Below are 17,014 nucleotides of genomic sequence, written 5' to 3' on the forward strand. Positions count from 1 at the left end.
CCAGTGCGGGGGCTACCTATAGTCTGTGATTTGTCGATTGCACGGAAATGGAGGGAGGCTACGTGTCGTGTCTCTTAGCGAGCGCCTTCCCTGCACTGGGCGCTAACTCAGCCTCTTGTATTCTCGCCAGGACACGAGATAGTACTCTCACAACCTCCATATATGTCTTTCAGATTTGCTTTCGTTGTTGGACTGCCAACCATCCTTGAGAGAAAATCTCAAAAAGTATACTAAAACGCATTGAGGCATCGGGGAAGCGACTGCGATGCAGAGCAAAAGTGAGAACAAGCATTCATGGAAGAAGCGCTTTCGGATCAACGAGTACGCACCCAGAGGAGTCTATATTTCTGAATCAGAGTCATCTTCATTGGCTAGAAGCCATGCGTATGGATAACATATGACGGAACTAAGGTCTTGTGGTTACCCCCTGACCATTGACCGCAAACGTTCAGTGCATTGACTTTATCAACCTTGGCTGTCGCCATCGGCTGTGCATCCAGTGCTGTTACGTTCTTAGAATCCTCGAAGCTGAATCCCCTCACTGATCTTTGATTTCGTTGTTTGCTCGCTATTCCCCAATTTCATTGCTACTCATTTATACTGCATAAAGTCTTGAGTCAAGGTAAAACAGAATAGAAATACAATACAAAGGGACAGAATTATGAAGAGAAGTATGCAAGCACGATTATGCCATACGAAAGGACAGTAGAGTGGCAGGTTAACACTAGTTACAAGTGGAATGCGGCTGTAAACCGGTGCAAAGTGGTCACTCTCGGGCTGCGAGAAAATACTATTCTAATATCACACCATTTCACGCATCATGCCCTTAAAGCTATTAGAAGAACCCTATAGTAGTCTTTATAAAAGCCCTCATGACGCACCCACCCTATGCCAGTATGTATAGGCCAATAGTGGTGTCACGGATGACATGGCGACATGACTGTGCAGTATACCCTGCCCCGGGTGCATAGACAACCCAGTCATCAGACGGCAGTCTCGGCGTCTATATCTGCTGCCCTTTAAAACTAGAATTGTTTTGGCATTAGACTCTGCGCCCCCTAACGAAGAAGCATGTTCATAACAGAGATACCACGCTGTTCGACTTCTTTATTATACTGGACAGTGGCCACATCCTCTGCAACAATCTCTGATGTTTCTTCTATATGGAGTACCATGCCTCGCAATCTAAGGGTGCCACTGCTACCCTCACAGTCTCGTTGTATATCCTCTGGCAAGCCGGTCTTTTCTTCTTTCATGGGTATTAGAGAAGGCTGCACGCTGATTGAGGACGAGTATTCTCTCTGGAGGCTTCGAAGTATCTCTCTTTCTGCCATCCCGTGCTATCTCGACGGCTTATAGTCGACATAGCGGACCAGCTCGAATATATCTGGACAATCCGTGCTAACCTCGACCCCGAGGATAGTCTGGCCTACTACATAAGGGAATATCCTAGCATCAAGTTGATATGTGATTCGATGACCGAGTCCGAGGTGTAACAGTCCTGCGGTTACCAAGAGAATATATAACAACGGGGATAAAGGCGCGTCAAGTTTAGCAAGCCGAGTATCTCTAATATATACTATAGTAGTTTATCAGAATCAAGCCTTATGTGCTGACAAAGATCGAATTCTGTAGTAAAGAGAACCGATACCAAAAAAAAAGTAGATAATTACTTATACGTTGCCGCGATATTCTACAGCCTCCAAATAAGGCCAATTCCGCCGAACAAGAGCTTTCTTCCTGGATAAGCTGGCTCCCACTATAGAATCAGAAGGTAATTGATTGATAGATATAAACTTCAAACCGCGTTTTATATAAACAGTATCTAAATAGTCCTCACGCTCAGGAGCAGCTCCCATAAGGTAATGCGGTAGTAGCGTGGTCGGTATTTTCTTTAAGCTGTGGGCTAGACTGTGGACCTAGCTATCCACCAAGTCCAATTCCAGGTCATTTGTCCATAGGCTTTTACCTATATCGGTTGGAGCCACCGGTCTGCTTAGAGAGGACAGCAAAAGACGTATGTTTATCGGCATCGCCAACGACACTGCCTGTGACAATTTGAAAGTTGGGAGAGCGGTCGAGCGTTTGGCCTAGCTTGGATATGACAGAACGGGTTTGAACGAGGGCAACGCTTTACTCAGCCCTAATCCCAGGGTGCACGACATTCGAGACCCGGCTGACGACTACGATTACCAGCACAATCCTCTCTACCCTATTCTGTGTGATCCAGAAAAGATAGATGAATATTAATTATGGAACAGCACTCGTCTACATAATCCATACGACTGAATACTGGAACCCTTCTCGAACAGGTTCGCCCAATTGTGCTTCGGATCTGGAAAGCAGTAACAGTCGTTATTGGAAGGATATTTGCCTTTCTTCTTTCGCTTGCCTTGTAGAACGGTATATACACCGTTTAACAGCTCTGACTCGGCCAATGACCACACAATGATAGTAACTGTACATACAATCATAGTTAAGGGTTCGGACTGAGACCCACTTCTCCGAAACCCTAACCTAAGAGTATCCCTAGTAGGGGTTCCCTCCTGAACTTTCAGGTATAACCGGTGGTAACCTATAATGTCCGATTGTTCTGGTCTAGGGTTTTGAGTAGATCCACGGCCTGAGGCTACATAGATCCCATTCGGCTTTCGGCGCCACGGAAGACCGTCGAGATCCACGATCAGGCACTATTGACAGCACCATTTTAAGATGCCCCTTTTTTTTTCCGATGGGCGTCTCTTCCGCTTAGTCATGGTTTCCATCGTATCTGATTGGTTGATTCTGCACATAGTCAGCGGAACCCTAACTATATCAGCCCCGAAAACCATGATGTAATAGATCGGACTCTAACTTTAGAGCTGTAGGACGCTGGAAGGTAAAGAGATCGAAAAAAAAAAAAAGAAAAAAGGTTTCAGGACAATAAATAGCACTCCTCATCCATCTGGGCTTGGAAAGTGATTGTGCTTACATCACTAGACCCTCTGCCATGGCAGCACCCTCACCCTCCCCAGCGGGAGGTTCCTTCAAAGACATGCGCAAAAGCTTCCTGATCGCCTTGGGCATCAGCTTTGCCCTCTTACAGTTTCTGTTCCTGTGTAATATGTGCTATCTATACGGGACACAGTATCGCGACAGCACCCGTTTCCACAGCTTGAAGATTCTGTACGTTGACTACGACGGAGACGTTATTGGCCAGTCGGTGGTCGATGCATACGGCATACTACGCAGTGACGAATTCCCTTCGCTGATACAATCACCCGCCAGCAAATATCCGACTCCAAAAGACGTCAAGACAGCCGTCTGTAAAGGCGACTACTGGGGCGCAGTGTATGCCCATCCTGGGGCCTCGTCGAACCTATCCGCTGCCTTGGCCACGGGCAACGGCAACCGAACTTCCCTCACGTACATCTGGAACGGAGCACGCTACCCGGCCTTTTCGCAGAGTGCCATCTACGCCAGCATCATGAGCCTGGTCCAAGGATACGAATATCCACGAGCATCCAACGAGACCATAATGACGATCATAGAAGCTCGAGCGATTCGAAAGAAGGCTTTTACCTGAGTGAGGAGCTACCCCGGATCATCTAGAGGTTTTGACCTGGAAGAGGGTTGATCTAGCAAATCTTATTAGGAACCCACGGCTACACTAAGATTGCTACGGTATCTAGCCGGCTTAGAAGCCTGATGCACCCAGTCTTCAGCGGCGCATGTCTCAATAGAATGAGAGATATGTTGATCCAGTTATTATCGCTGACATGAGCGAAAGGTATTAGTTCTCATAGCAACTTCAAGGCTGGTACCACAATTAGAAGGGCTGACGGTGCTGCCTAGGAACTGTATATTCTGCCAATATGCCAATACTGTTCCCATTAACTCCCGGATGCGCTAGCGAAGATTTTGGTGAATCAGAAATCGTGCGGAATTCGGTGCCTGTCAAATTTGCACCGATATATCATCGTGAGTGGGAATGAGCGACATCGCATATCGTCGTTGTCCCAAGCGGTTTTCAAGGATGTGGAAGGCCGAAAATTGCCCCTCAGTTACGGTGCGGGGACGGATTTATGATAACAAAATGAGTTAAGCGTGGGGTCCAGGTTAGGTAGAGACTCAAAAGGATGGGCGGCCTCCGACATAAGGTGACATTTAAGAGCTTTTCCGCGGTCAATACGAACATGTTCTAAATCTCGATGAAGACGCCATGCGCCCTAATCTAATATCACGCAGTACTATTACAGTGGTCTAGCACATTCGGACCCACTCAGGAATTTCCAACATTTAAGATCACATTCCCACCACAGGTCGCACACTTACCGTCATTCCCCATTCAAAAGGAAAGAACCGACAATATGCCCATTCAAATCCGCTATGCGACCGAGTCCGATAGCCCGGATTTGGTCCACATAAACACCGCCAGTTTTGCTCCGGGTCTATTTTACCAGAATGCATTTGCCAACGTTGACGTTTCGGCCCTACAAACGTTGAAATACGCACGAACTTTCGCAAGATTCGTGGATCCCAAATACCATCTCTTAGTTGCAACGGACTCAGAAACGGACCGTATCATCGCTTTCATGCGAGTGGTTATTCCGCTTCGTTATCAACAAGAGTCCCATTCATTTACAACGCTATCTGAAAATGCGAGGAAGATGGCTGCTGAGCCAAATGAATATCTACCCGAGGGGATTAACCAGCGCGTCTATGCGTGTTATTTGGATATGCTGAAGAGCTCAAGAGAAAAGTATCTGGGAGAAGATGATATAAGTACGTACCCTAGTTCCCCCTAGCTTCTTTCTTCTAGTCTAGCACTTCCAATCTCCCTTTGTCTGTTCTCTTCGGCTTAGGAAGGCTAAACAGCACTATAGTCCTGGACTTTTTAGCCACAGACCCCGAGTATCAGGGGAAAGGAATTGGTAGCCAAATGTTGAAATGGGCTACGCAAAAGGCGGATACCCTGAACGCACGAATGTTTCTTGAAGCAACAGAGGAAGGTTATCCGCTATATAAAAAGTATGGATGGAACACACTGGAGGAAATCGTTCTAGACTTCGCGCCATTGGGGGGGCATAGCAAGGGAATCTACTATATTATGATCCGAGATCCAATTCCTGATAATAATCAGCCCTAACTGACCGTGTGCTGTCATTATCATAGCTTAGATGCAACCTACATTGGATATCGCTGAGAGAAGAGTAGTATAGCAAGTGCTTAAAGTCCAGTGTATCAGTATTATCTATTCAAGTCGAATCCACGGCGTATCCTAGAGAACAGATTCAGGTACCCAAGGGCAAGCCAGGCGTGTTCCCTTACATAGTATTCAGAGCTTTAATGGACGAGACTACCTATCAAGCCACATCCGAGTCCCCCACGTAGCCGCTTACGTGCCTACCTATGATCCTCCTCCATCTCCATCTAAGTGGCTTATCATGATACCCCCTGAGGAGGTAGCCAAGACTTGGAAAGTCTGGTAGTCAGCTGCTGGTCACTTGCTTTCTAAGCACGCTCACGCCGAGGGCTTGAGAGAACCCCACAGGGAAATACCCACAGTGTCCCGTGCCTTTCAGGGAAAGGCATTTAATACATCGTCAACTGAACAGGTGTTCGCTGGCAGTCACTACCATAATGTGTCTCTTGAGGAGCTCTTGTCGGGAACAACAATCAGATTAGCATTATAACGAGCATCGCAAAGCCAATGGCGGTCTCAGCAACTATTGCCGGTTGATATCCGATCGTAAATTATGCCGTAAGAGCTGAAAAATAGTGGTCGTTTCGCTGGTCATGTGCTTTTTCGCATGCTTGAAGTCCGGCTATTTCGTGATCTACAGGTTTTGAACAGATGTTCATATGAGAGAGGTTCGCCCAGGGCCCTGGTAACTGTGGAGTACTACTATCCCAGTTTGCGGGGATACGGCGTTCGCCAGTCCAGGTACAGTACCTATTGCCTGCGTTGATCACCAGCCCCAAAAGCCTCCCACAAGAGTTAGGGTTCTCCTACCCTGTTCAGGCACCACTGGGCAGGGTAAGTTTATTAGATTTTCTGTCGCATGTACACGTAACTCGGTCTGCAGCAACAATGTTTAGGTGGCAAATATAGCTTATCAGTATCTTTTACGGTAAGACTGATTTTACAGCGATCGATTCAATCAGCATTCACCATCGAGTTTGCCAAATGGCGTAATGATGCCCGGATAACAATTCCAAGAGCTTCTTACCGGTGAAAGCGGGGATGAGTAGGCGTTCTCGATCTTGCATGACCCACGGATACCTGCCCGCTCGATTGGTCCCTTGATCTGCACTGGGATTGGGTTTCATGGCGCTGGTAAAGCTAGCTCGGTTTGGCTGTAGAGCAACACCTGGTCAGTGCCGTCATTGGGTCAGTGGCTGAAGCATGTATTTTATTCAGCAGGCTATACCCTTCTTGAGAAAACTGTATGTCGTCGTCCATCTCCCCATCTATCACAATGCAGGTACTGTCGAAGCTTATAAAAGCTCCCCAGCGAAGCGGGGAGCTCTCGTCAAATCGAACAACCCCACTCTCTGATCTCCGGTATTCACAATACCATATTACCGACTCTTCCTTCGCGCTAAGCGCGATTTGCCGTCTATGACTACGCGGGCTGCGGGTCTTCTTGGTGTCGTTACATCCTTCCTCGTTCTCGCGTTGGGAACTGTGGCGTTGCGATGCTACGTGCGTATACGGATCAAGAGGAGTTTTGGGTTGGATGATGGCCTAGCGGTTGGAGCATTGGTAAATTGTTCATCTTTGACCCGGGGTTGTAGACAACACATCGCACCGGCCCTCGTGGAACCATGCTGATATTTGTATCTTCGAGATTTTCTTCATCGTATCGGCATGTGCATTACTGGAAGGGGTTCGAATTGGTAGTTTTGGCCACTCCTGGACGGAATTAACGCCCGAGGTCCTCCTCAAAGGCTTGAAGGTAGACTGACATCAACCCAATACTTCCATCCACCACTCATCATTGGCTCCAGCTTCTATTTCTCTACGAGACTTGCTATGTGGTCGCAACCACCATGGTCAAATTCGCCGTGGGTATATTTCTCCTACGATTTTGTATCGAGCGCTACCATAAATGGATTATTTATGCCATTCTCATCCTACTCACCTGTCTCACCATTTTCATCTTCATCTTCGTCCTCATCCAATGCCGGCCACCATCATGGTTCTGGAACCAAGCGATCAACCCACATGGCAGTTGCGATGGGATGGGCTTCATCAAAGCTGCCTATGTGCATTCAGCCATTACAGCCTTTAGCGATGCGGCCCTTGGACTCCTGCCGATCCTGATTGTCCGAAGTCTGCATTTACCCTGCTACATCAAGGTTCACGTTGCTGTGCTTCTGGCACTTGGTTCAGTGTAATAGATTCCTTTCAACGTCTTGAAGAAGTAAGATGCTCACACTTCACCCTTGTCCGCAGTGCCTGTTTTGCAACAGTTGCGCGCATGCGTTTTGTTCACCAGCTCACCGACCCGAAAAATCTATTCTACTATACGGGTGTTATATGTTGGTCTTACGTTGAAGTGGGCGTTGCACTCATTACCTCGTCTGCGGCAACGCTCCGCCCCCTTGTGGACCAAATAGAATGCTGTGTTCCGCTATGGCGACGCTTGAAGTCCAATCAGTACACGTCGAACGGCTCGAATCACCATGTCACATCCTCGACAACCTTCGAGGAGGCGCTTCAACAGCATAGTCCAAGTATGAGTCTTCCCCCTATTACCCCTTTATCCCAAGTATAGGTGTACATACCAAGGGAATTGAAGTAGATTTTCTCTCTTTTTTACGAAGATCGGTGGCGAAACGTATAATGGTAGGGTTGCAACCTTAGCAGTCGGAAACTTTTTCAGTTCCATAAGCTATGGTTGCTTTTATATATTCCTGTAGGTGTTCTCAGGAATACGTGGGGTAGAACCTTGGAAGGAAGACAACCTTTACCGCTTTTTTCAGTCGGAACCCTTCCCACACTTTTTTGTTTTTTGTCGTATTCTTTTCCCCTTTTTCCTTTCTCTCGCCTCCGTCTCCGGGTTCAACCTTCTGCTAAGAAAAGGAGAACGGGAAAGCCGGGTGGAGTCCGTGACGGAGGTCATCAAGTTAGCTCGCCCGTGGTTTTCGTGGGTCCAACGGGGGAAAAGCCGGGGAAGCAGGACGGAAGACTCAATTGAAATGAGTGTGATTATGTTCGGGGTTCACGATGATGCTTCACTGGGACTTGAAGGTGGATCTGTCGTCATTCCCGTATTTCACATGTGATTGCGGGTTGGCGGAGAGGAAAAAGGAGTGCCCCCGATTCGCTTCTTATCCACAATCTTGCGGGTGGGTTGGTTTCGTTTTTGAAGCTCTCACAATTCCCACTGGTGAGACCATGTGAAGTCGAGGGTTCTTAGCACGTGTCAAGCCTTGTGTTGTAAATGATTAGTTGGTGTTGTAGATTCCTTTCCTCCGCGCCTCTCCTGCTCACGCCGACGTGGCTTTCGGGTTGCAGAGCGGAAAAGGGAAACGCGAAATTGGGCCATGTCATGGAATTCGGAGGATAAACCTACTACTAATCATAAATTGCTTCTAGGGTCAATTCTACGCCGACTGGACTGGGATGACCTCTCGCCAGTTCAGATCGGTCTAGTCACGTGCCTTGCGCCACGCAATGTGGATCTCCCAGCGTATGGGGAAGTTTTTGACGTGCTGCTGGGGTTTAAAAGATTGATGGCTGCGATCAAACTGTATCGCCCCGTCTTTTTGTTCTCCGATCTTATACTATATGACCAGATAGAGATCGGGTGTGAAGTGTGTCCGATGTAGATACTCCGGTAGATACTCGCGCTGACCCTGCAACTGATCGTTATCAGATAACAAGTTTCAGCAGGGCAGGCCAATCATTATATACGCTCAGACTTTGATCGCTGTTGAACTGCTGCAGGCCCTGCCGATTTCGGGACAGACCCCTGTACGCAGAACCAGTTAAGTTGCCTTAGTGTTACATCCCTGGTAGGTATCGACAGGCCTAAAAGATGGCTCGGTATCGTGAATTCCGATGGCTCGTCGGCCGAGAAAGTTACGGTTACTGACCTGTCCGAAATGCCTTGGGAGGGTTTGCCTCTTGCCGGTGAAGTAAGGCAGCAAGGCCACCCACAGACCACGAACAGCCGAGGCTTCTGCCCCATTGGGCAAGCGCGACGTTCACCCTCGGCCATTTTGCTCTTTGTCAAGGTTCTGGGGCATTTTCCCCGTGGAGTCTTCTTCCTATAAGTCATCCACTTCGCCCCCTCCCCCATCTTTGTGCCCAGATTGGTTTCCCCTAGAATTCTCATTCACTCCTCCCATTCAGCCATCGTTCATTTCCCATACAATTCTCACACCATGCCCTCTCCTCCTCCCGCCTGGGTCCAGGCGTTGAAGCCGGCTGGCCCGCAAGGCTCCGAGCTCCTCGCCCAGGAGCGCGCCCAGTCCAACGTTGATGTTGACAAGTTGGCCGAATTATTACACACCAAGGAGGCATTGGACCGACAACAGCATATTCTGTCCATCTTGGAGTCCGAAAAGGTGTTTGATAAATCAGAGAACTACACCTTGGGCCGCACGGAGAAGATCCAAAGAGCGTTGGGCAAGGCGAAGCGCCTGCAGCAATTGGCAGTGCAACACAAGTGGTCTCAGGATGACTACTACATGGCCAACGACCTCTTGTCGGAGCCGACTCCTTATGGTCTCCATGCCAGTATGTTCTTGGTGAGTTACACACTGCAACGCTACCATCCGATACTAGCCGACGTCCGACCGCTAACAGACCTTCAATTAGGTCACTTTGCGGGAACAGACCACCCCTGAGCAAAAGAAGCTCTTCCTCGAACCGGCTGCGAAATACGAGATCATTGGATGTTACGCACAGACGGAATTGGGCCATGGTTCCAACGTCCGTGGCTTGGAAACAACTGCCACATGGAACCCTGACGACAAGACTTTCACAATGCACTCGCCTACCCTGACTGCTTCGAAGTGGTGGATCGGCTCACTGGGTCGCACTGCCAACCACGCCGTAGTCATGGCTCAGTTGTACGTCGGAGGCAAGAACTATGGCCCCCACCCATTCGTTGTCCAGATCCGTGATATGCAAACCCACCAACCTCTGGAGAATGTCTACGTCGGAGACATTGGTCCTAAGTTCGGTTATAAGTGAGTGGTACCTTTTCCATGTATAGTTCTTCCTCGCATCAGCAGGATACTGACTGAACCAGCACGATGGACAATGGTTTCCTCCTGTTCAACAAGGTCAAGATTCCCCACGTTAACATGCTGGCCCGTTTCTCGCGCGTCGATAAGGAGACCAACAAGTATATGCGCCCGGCATCTCACTCTCTCTTATACGGTACTATGACCTGGGTCCGCTCCAATATCGTGCTGCAGGCCGGTAGTGTGTTGGCTCGTGGCGTGACCATCGCCACCCGTTATTGCGCCGTCCGTCGGCAGTTCCAGGACCGTGATGGCGGTAAAGACGCGGGAGAAAACCAAGTCCTCAACTACAAGATGGTCCAGGTCCGTCTCCTTCCTTTGCTCGCTTCCATGTATGCACTCCACTTTACCGGTCGCGGTATGATGCGGCTTTATGAGGAGAACCAGAAGCGGATGAAGGGCGCTGTTGAGGCTGGTCAGGACAAGAGAGGCGCAGGCCCTGAGCAGTTGAGGGCCGGTGCAGACCTGCTGGCAGACCTCCACGCCACTTCCTGCGGTCTGAAGGCACTCGCGAGTACCACTGCCGGAGAGGGTCTCGAGGTGTGTCGTCGGGCCTGTGGTGGTCACGGGTACAGCAACTACAGCGGCATTGGACCGTGGTATGCGGACTACCTTCCACGTTGACTTGGGAGGGTGACAACTATATGTTGACACAACAGGTTGCAAGATATGTAAGTCGCTAGCCATTGCTCTTTGGTCAAGTTCACGTGCTGACTCTTCTAGCTTTTGAAATCCGCACGCGCCGTCCTTGCCGGCAAGGGAACGAACAACGACACATCCCAGATTCTGCAGACATATCTCTCTCGTCGGGAGAAGGGTGCTTCTTTTGACATCCTGGAAGAGGACAAGGACATCGTTGCCGCCTTTGCCTGGCGTACCGCACATCTCACCTTCGAGGCCCTGAAGCGCCGAGACGTTGAGAAGCGGTCCTGGAACAGCCTGCTGGTCGACTTCTGGCGCCTGTCGACCGCGCACTCGCAGTACCTGGTTGTTAAGAACTTCTACGAAGCGGTCACTTCGCCCCAGCTCACATCCGAGCTGGACCCCGAGACTCTGTCCTTGATGCACAAGCTCTTCCGCCTGTACGCCCTGCACACTCTGGAGCGTGAGGCCGGTGAATTCTTCTCGTCCAGTGCCGTCACCACCCGCCAGATCTCGCTCGCACAGTCGAACGCTGTGATGAAGCTTTTGGATGAGATCCGCCCCCATGCAGTCCGTCTGGTCGATGCCTGGAAGTTCCCTGACTGGCAGCTCGACAGCAGTCTGGGCCGCTATGATGGTGAAGTCTACCCAGACCTCTTCCGCCGTGCCTGCCAGAACCCGGTCAACGACCTGGTATTCGACCCCTACCCATGGAATGAGAACGTGCTGAAGAACAGCGCACCTAAGAGCAAGCTTTAATATCTTTGTTTGTTGTAATTTCTGGCGATATACTCTTTTGATATGCATTCATGTACAGTTTAGGTTTTGGGATGAATTTGCTATGACGGGGTTATAGATATAGACTATCTATAGATTAGAAATATAGACCCTAGACAGATTTTGGTCTACAACTGTATGAGTATATTCTGCAAGTCTTCTATAGTTATGGTTATTAAGAGTACCGGCTTAAGAAACTCTGTGTATAAAAGTATAAGTAGCATATAAGAGTTAACTATAGGAATTGACATACAAGTAGTTAATCGATATTGTTATGGTTAGTAGAGAAATAGAAAAAAGGATTTAACGATAAAGAGTATTTCGTAAGTAGATCTCTAATAAAGACACCCCGGTATCTTCACTATCAGGAGTCAGTACTAAAAACTTTAAAGAACTAGACCTACATCCAGGGCCAAATGGGAAGCCGCAAAACAAAAAAAAAAAAACCTAAAGGTGGAACAGATGCAGTGACCTGTCTGATACAGGAGGTGCAGGTTTATCAAGCTTGGGATCAACAGCTGCTAGTGGGAGCCGGAGCCGGAGCCCTAACTATGGGGTGTAAGATGAGGGTTTCATCATGTGGATTCGTTCTGCAAGGCTAGTGAGACGCATGCTGGAACTAATACTTGTCCTAGACGGATATATATCCGTCGCTGGGTGCGGTAGTCTTTTCTAGCAGATTGCAGCACACAGCCCGACGGCTGGGAGATGTCAGGTATCTATTCGATATGTCCCCTAGCCGTCAAGATATTACTAGATAGTAAGAGAGCTGATCGGGCTGCCAAGACTGCTGCAGGTGAAATAAGGGCCTGGGACTCACATAGATGTTAGAGATACCACGTCCCACGGGGCACAGCAGGTCATTTACTAACTGAGTAGAAACAATAGGTTCACCCGAGCAAGAGTTTATATAAAACTCTTATCGAGGCAAGAGCTCTACCACCTAGACAACAAAAGATAGCTTCAGAAAGTCGCCTCTTGAGGGATCAGAGAGCTAGCTACAAAAGCTCTAATAGTCGTCTGAGCAGCAACAGATATTGGTTGTTTCCCAGGGGAAGTGGCGGAGGAACCAGTTAGGGTCTCGGGAGATGGTTTTAGGGGCCTAGAACAGCTATCTAAGGCGTGTCTAGATGACGCCCAATAGATACAGAATACCGAGGAGGGCACAGCGCAAAGGCCCTAGCGCGGATAGGCGGTTCGGGCGAGGAAAGGAACCAGAATGAGCATACAGATGACAGGCACATGCTCCTACGCTGTGGGAGGATGTGCCTGTTATAGCTAACGGCCCTAGATGGACGCTAAACTTGACATAATACGTAATTCGGTCATATTATTGGGATATAAATAATTATACAAAAATGATTTTCTCGATCCAAAGGTAGCAGCTCTGGACAAAAACCCGGTGGATCATGCATCTATTGTTGCCCACCTGTCTTTGAGAATTCGTATCTCATACAGTCTCGCACAAACTTGCCTCCTCTCTTCCAGTAGTCATGACCATTTGCTGCAACGTCACCTATTGTTCATTAGCGTCATCATGGCAAGCTAGCTGAAAGGGAAAAGGAAAGATACTACTCACAGTTATTGATGATGACGTTCAGATTCTCGGTGCAGGTATCAATGGCCGCCTGATGCTTTTTGGCTTTAAAGTTGGGGGCCGCAGGACAGCCGCTTCCCTTCGTGTACTGCATCACAAGCGACCAGGTATTGCGCTCTCCAATGCCCTTCACCGAAGTAAACTGGACCCCGTCGTTGAAGTCAGTAAATAAACCCTCGCACATTTGCTGAGCGGCGGTGCTGATATCAGTCAAAGTAGCATAATATCGTGAATCGCCTTGGGGATAGTTGTCAATGTCCGACCGGCATGTTAGGACGCCCTGCTGGACGCTCCTGGTCGGGATTGGCTTTGGGGTGGCGGTCGTCTTTGTTGCTGAGGTAGCCGTGGACTTGCGGTCATCAATGGTGGTTATGAGACCAGACCCAGCACCACCATCGGAACCTTGGTCTTCGTCTCGAGAGTTCAGGAGGCAGGTATCACTGACACCGGTGGTAGTGGCCGAGGCCGTGGCGCGGCAGCCGGTGTGGACATGACTACTAGTGGTGGTGCAGGAAGTGGAGGAGGGATTGATGGTCGAGCATGAGACCCAGACATCAGTGACGGTTGCTGTCGTTGTACATGTCTGGGAATCGTCGTCGTCGTCCTCAGGGTCGTCGTTTTTGTTGTGGCTAGGGCCCGGATGAGGGTTCGGGAGCGGTTTTGGGTCGTTCGAGGCAGCGAAGCCTCCGCCACCGCAGCCGATGAGACATGGGCCATCTCCACAGAAGGATCTAGAATGGCATCCGGAGCCACATCGGGCACGGTTGGTGCATTTTGGACCATTGCTGCTGTCTGAAGCCGAAGTAAACGTGACAGGCGGAATTTTGGTGTCTCGGGCTGATTCAGATACCCAGGGGTAAGGCGGGATGGTAATATCTCGTGTCACTGGTGGATGCGAGACGCCCTCCTCCGACAGGGGGTTCGGGTCATCCGTAATAACGATTGTCTGCGGAGGAATACGATACATAGGATAAATGGTTGTCGTAGGAGTTGGGCTCGTGATTGTTACCGGCCACAACGGCAAGACACTAACCGTGGCTAAGGTATCGATCAAGTTAGTGAGTGCATTTCACTTCATAGAATGTGTGTAGAACAGGGGAATGACTTACTCGGAGGGACGGAAATCCTGGTCTCTTGCAGAATATGGCTAATACTCGAAGTAGTTACCACTTGGCCATCCGGCAATGTGGTAGTGACAGGAACCTCCCATGCCACGTTCAACGTGGTTTGGTAGCCCCCTTGGTCATTATCGAATGTGATGACTGTCGGGCTTGGGAGGGTAACTGGAGGGAGCACGAGAATGCAGTCTGAGCCGCAGCTGACTGCTGGGTTTGCGTCCTGCCAGATCGATCCATCCACGATAATCTCTGTTGGCCGGTCATCGTCGCCATCGTCATCGTCATACTCATCATCACCTTCAGAGGCCAGTCTGCAGGCACCTGGAGGGCAATAGTCTCGACTACACGCGAAATTGCAGAGCCCTTTGAGCAGTTCATACTCATCTGCATCACTGGTGTCTGGGACGCCTTTGACATCGGATGGGGGTGGTGGAACGTTCAAATCACCTACTGTAGCGCACCAGCAGGTGCTAATAGGGCAATAGCCATAAGCACAGGCAAAACTGCACAGCCCGGCATACTTTTCTCCATGCTCACTCTCGCCCCCTGTGCAAGCACGGGCGGCAAACGGGGAGCTGGGCGGAATATATGGTGGCGACGGTGTGTCTGAGCACGCTGATTCGGGACAGTACCCAAGGTTGCAAGCGAACGAGCAAAGCCCTCCGTAATTGGCATCGCCATTTTTGGGATATCCTTTCTTGCCTGTGGCTTTTGGCTTCTTCTTTTCGGCACCCATCGCAGTGCAATAACATGCGCCTACCGGACAATATCCATACTTGCAAGTGAACTGGCACAGACCGGCGAAGTTTCCAGCTCCGGACCCTTTGATACAAGTTTGTTCGGAGAGCTTCAGCTTCGGTGATACAGCTTTGATAGTTGATCCAGCAGTGGCAGATCCCACCCACGGATTAAAATTGGCCAGGCCACTGACGCACGTGTCTGAGATGGCCTTGCCTTTGACAGTAAGCACATCTTTGCTATTTCGCGAGATAGTGACTATTACCTCGCCAATCAGATGCAGATTGAAGGGGAAGCTGCCATGGTAGATGCCGACACCGCCATCTGGCTCAAACTCCCAGCGGCCGTCATATTCAAGGCCGCCGATACTGACGGTAATGGTTGCATTAGAGCCGAGTAGTGCGGAGAAAAAGACTTTGTCGTCCACCAAGGTGTACGCGTCGTACTCGATCTGGAGTTGACTTGCCGTATTTCCTGTTGTGCCTCCACCAGAACAGGTAGTTCGGGGGTTGGTGCGATACCAGACGACCAAGTTCTCCTTTGTCACCGACGATGTCCCCGTCTTATACAAATCAATGAGATACGGGAGCTGTGTCCGCCATCCATCATGAGGCATATCGAGCACGTAGTTATAGGGCGCCCTCCCTGTGAGAAACGCCACGTATGCCTTGTCGTTGAGGGGACCAATATAATGCGACTCGCCGTAGTCGTTCCAGGAGATTATCTCGACCCACTCCGGTTGTAGATAGGCAATTTCCACCCAGCGATCGTACCAGAGAGAGTCCGAGTGCCAAAGCCAGTTCTTGTCATACCCAGGCATATTGGTATAAAACCACGGAGAGGCTGGCATCATATATGGCTTCCCTGACTCCTCCAAGTACTGGATATACGATGCGTCAACGTAGGTATTCATTCGTCCCAACCCGGTGGGCCAGGCTGCCCACGAGAACAAGCCATCTGCCACGCCCCCTGCAAGTTGAAGAGCCGGCTTAGCGCCCAGCGAAGACCAGTCAGGGACAAAGAAGCAGCCAGTAGCAGCCTTTATGGCAATCCAGTCTTCGGCATTGCCAGGCCCCTCAAAGGTGGACACAAAAGGCTTGCCCTGGTAACGGTAATGGGCCGAACTGGAGGAGTACTTTTGAAGCATCGCGATGACCTCTGATTGCGGCCATGGCCCATTTCCGGCGTAATCGAAAGAGAAGAACAACTGAAATCCAAGGCTCTCGGCTGCCTGGAAGGCATTCCTAACAGACCGTTCATTCGTTGCCTCGTTATGGGCCATGTTGAGAGCGAAAGCATCAATATGCGCCTCTTGTGCGAGGGTGATATCATGCTTCCAGTCGGACACCTCATAACGTTCGGTATTACCCACCTGAACATGCAAGTTAGAGAACATTGAGAGATACAGGTCACGGAATTGCCAATTTATTTACCATGAAATGGGCGAATACGGCTCTGGCATACGCTTGAGGAAGAAAAGTAAACAGTCCAATCAAGAGGACAAGACGGCCCATGCCGCCTGAAATCAGATACTGCATTGAAGCAAAATGTAGTCAAAGGCCTTCAATGAGAATAGGAAACGAAGTAAGGACAAGAAATATAGAGAATGACTTTAGGCGGTTGCCGACATGCTTTTGCTTGCCTGGTTGGGACTTTTGTTTTGAATGAATGAATGACGACGCGGTTCATATATCATGAATTCTGAAGGAACTGAGCTACCTTTATATTTTCAGGATCCCTCTCTCAGCTTCACAGATACGCTTCCCCCTAATCTTGGATATTGTCATCCTCGGCCGGAAGAGGAATTTGAGATCATGTTGGGCAACAAGACTAAGACTGCGCTACGATGTTGGTTCGTTATTTCAACTCCTGTGGATATTCATTGTCACTCGAATCG

General features: G+C 49.5%; 5 protein-coding genes across 5 annotated transcripts; 4 read left to right on the forward strand and 1 right to left on the reverse strand.

Moving 5' to 3' along the window:
• Nucleotides 1–2,989: 2,989 nt before the first annotated feature.
• Nucleotides 2,990–3,565, forward strand: ABOM_000543 (nitrosoguanidine resistance protein SNG1; the record flags this gene model as incomplete). Its single annotated transcript, XM_022527673.1, has 1 exon — nt 2,990–3,565. One exon carries the CDS (start codon nt 2,990–2,992, stop codon nt 3,563–3,565), a length of 576 nt encoding a protein of 191 aa, XP_022394431.1.
• A 784-nt stretch (nt 3,566–4,349) lies between these two features.
• On the forward strand, nt 4,350–5,128 carry ABOM_000544 (GNAT family N-acetyltransferase; the record flags this gene model as incomplete). Its single annotated transcript, XM_022527674.1, has 2 exons — nt 4,350–4,764; nt 4,866–5,128. 2 exons carry the CDS (start codon nt 4,350–4,352, stop codon nt 5,126–5,128), a joined length of 678 nt encoding a protein of 225 aa, XP_022394429.1.
• A 1,476-nt stretch (nt 5,129–6,604) lies between these two features.
• ABOM_000545 (uncharacterized protein) lies at nt 6,605–7,763 on the forward strand (the record flags this gene model as incomplete). The annotated part of the gene is made up of 4 exons (XM_022527675.1): nt 6,605–6,748; nt 6,834–6,941; nt 6,994–7,379; nt 7,442–7,763. The coding sequence occupies 4 exons, from the start codon at nt 6,605–6,607 to the stop codon at nt 7,761–7,763; spliced, it is 960 nt and encodes a 319-aa protein (XP_022394319.1).
• A 1,615-nt stretch (nt 7,764–9,378) lies between these two features.
• ABOM_000546 (fatty-acyl coenzyme A oxidase (Pox1)) lies at nt 9,379–11,646 on the forward strand (the record flags this gene model as incomplete). The annotated part of the gene is made up of 5 exons (XM_022527676.1): nt 9,379–9,744; nt 9,815–10,188; nt 10,251–10,785; nt 10,905–10,916; nt 10,969–11,646. 5 exons carry the CDS (start codon nt 9,379–9,381, stop codon nt 11,644–11,646), a joined length of 1,965 nt encoding a protein of 654 aa, XP_022394565.1.
• A 1,475-nt stretch (nt 11,647–13,121) lies between these two features.
• ABOM_000547 (glycoside hydrolase family 71 protein) lies at nt 13,122–16,655 on the reverse strand (the record flags this gene model as incomplete). The annotated part of the gene is made up of 4 exons (XM_022527677.1): nt 13,122–13,180; nt 13,244–14,299; nt 14,371–16,489; nt 16,551–16,655. Coding segments are annotated over 4 exons (3,339 nt in total), but the record flags the coding sequence as incomplete, so codon positions are not given.
• Nucleotides 16,656–17,014: the final 359 nt, after the last annotated feature.

The sequence above is a fragment of the Aspergillus bombycis genome (assembly GCF_001792695.1).
Source record: "Aspergillus bombycis strain NRRL26010 chromosome Unknown contig00002, whole genome shotgun sequence".
Lineage (NCBI taxonomy): Eukaryota > Fungi > Ascomycota > Eurotiomycetes > Eurotiales > Aspergillaceae > Aspergillus > Aspergillus bombycis.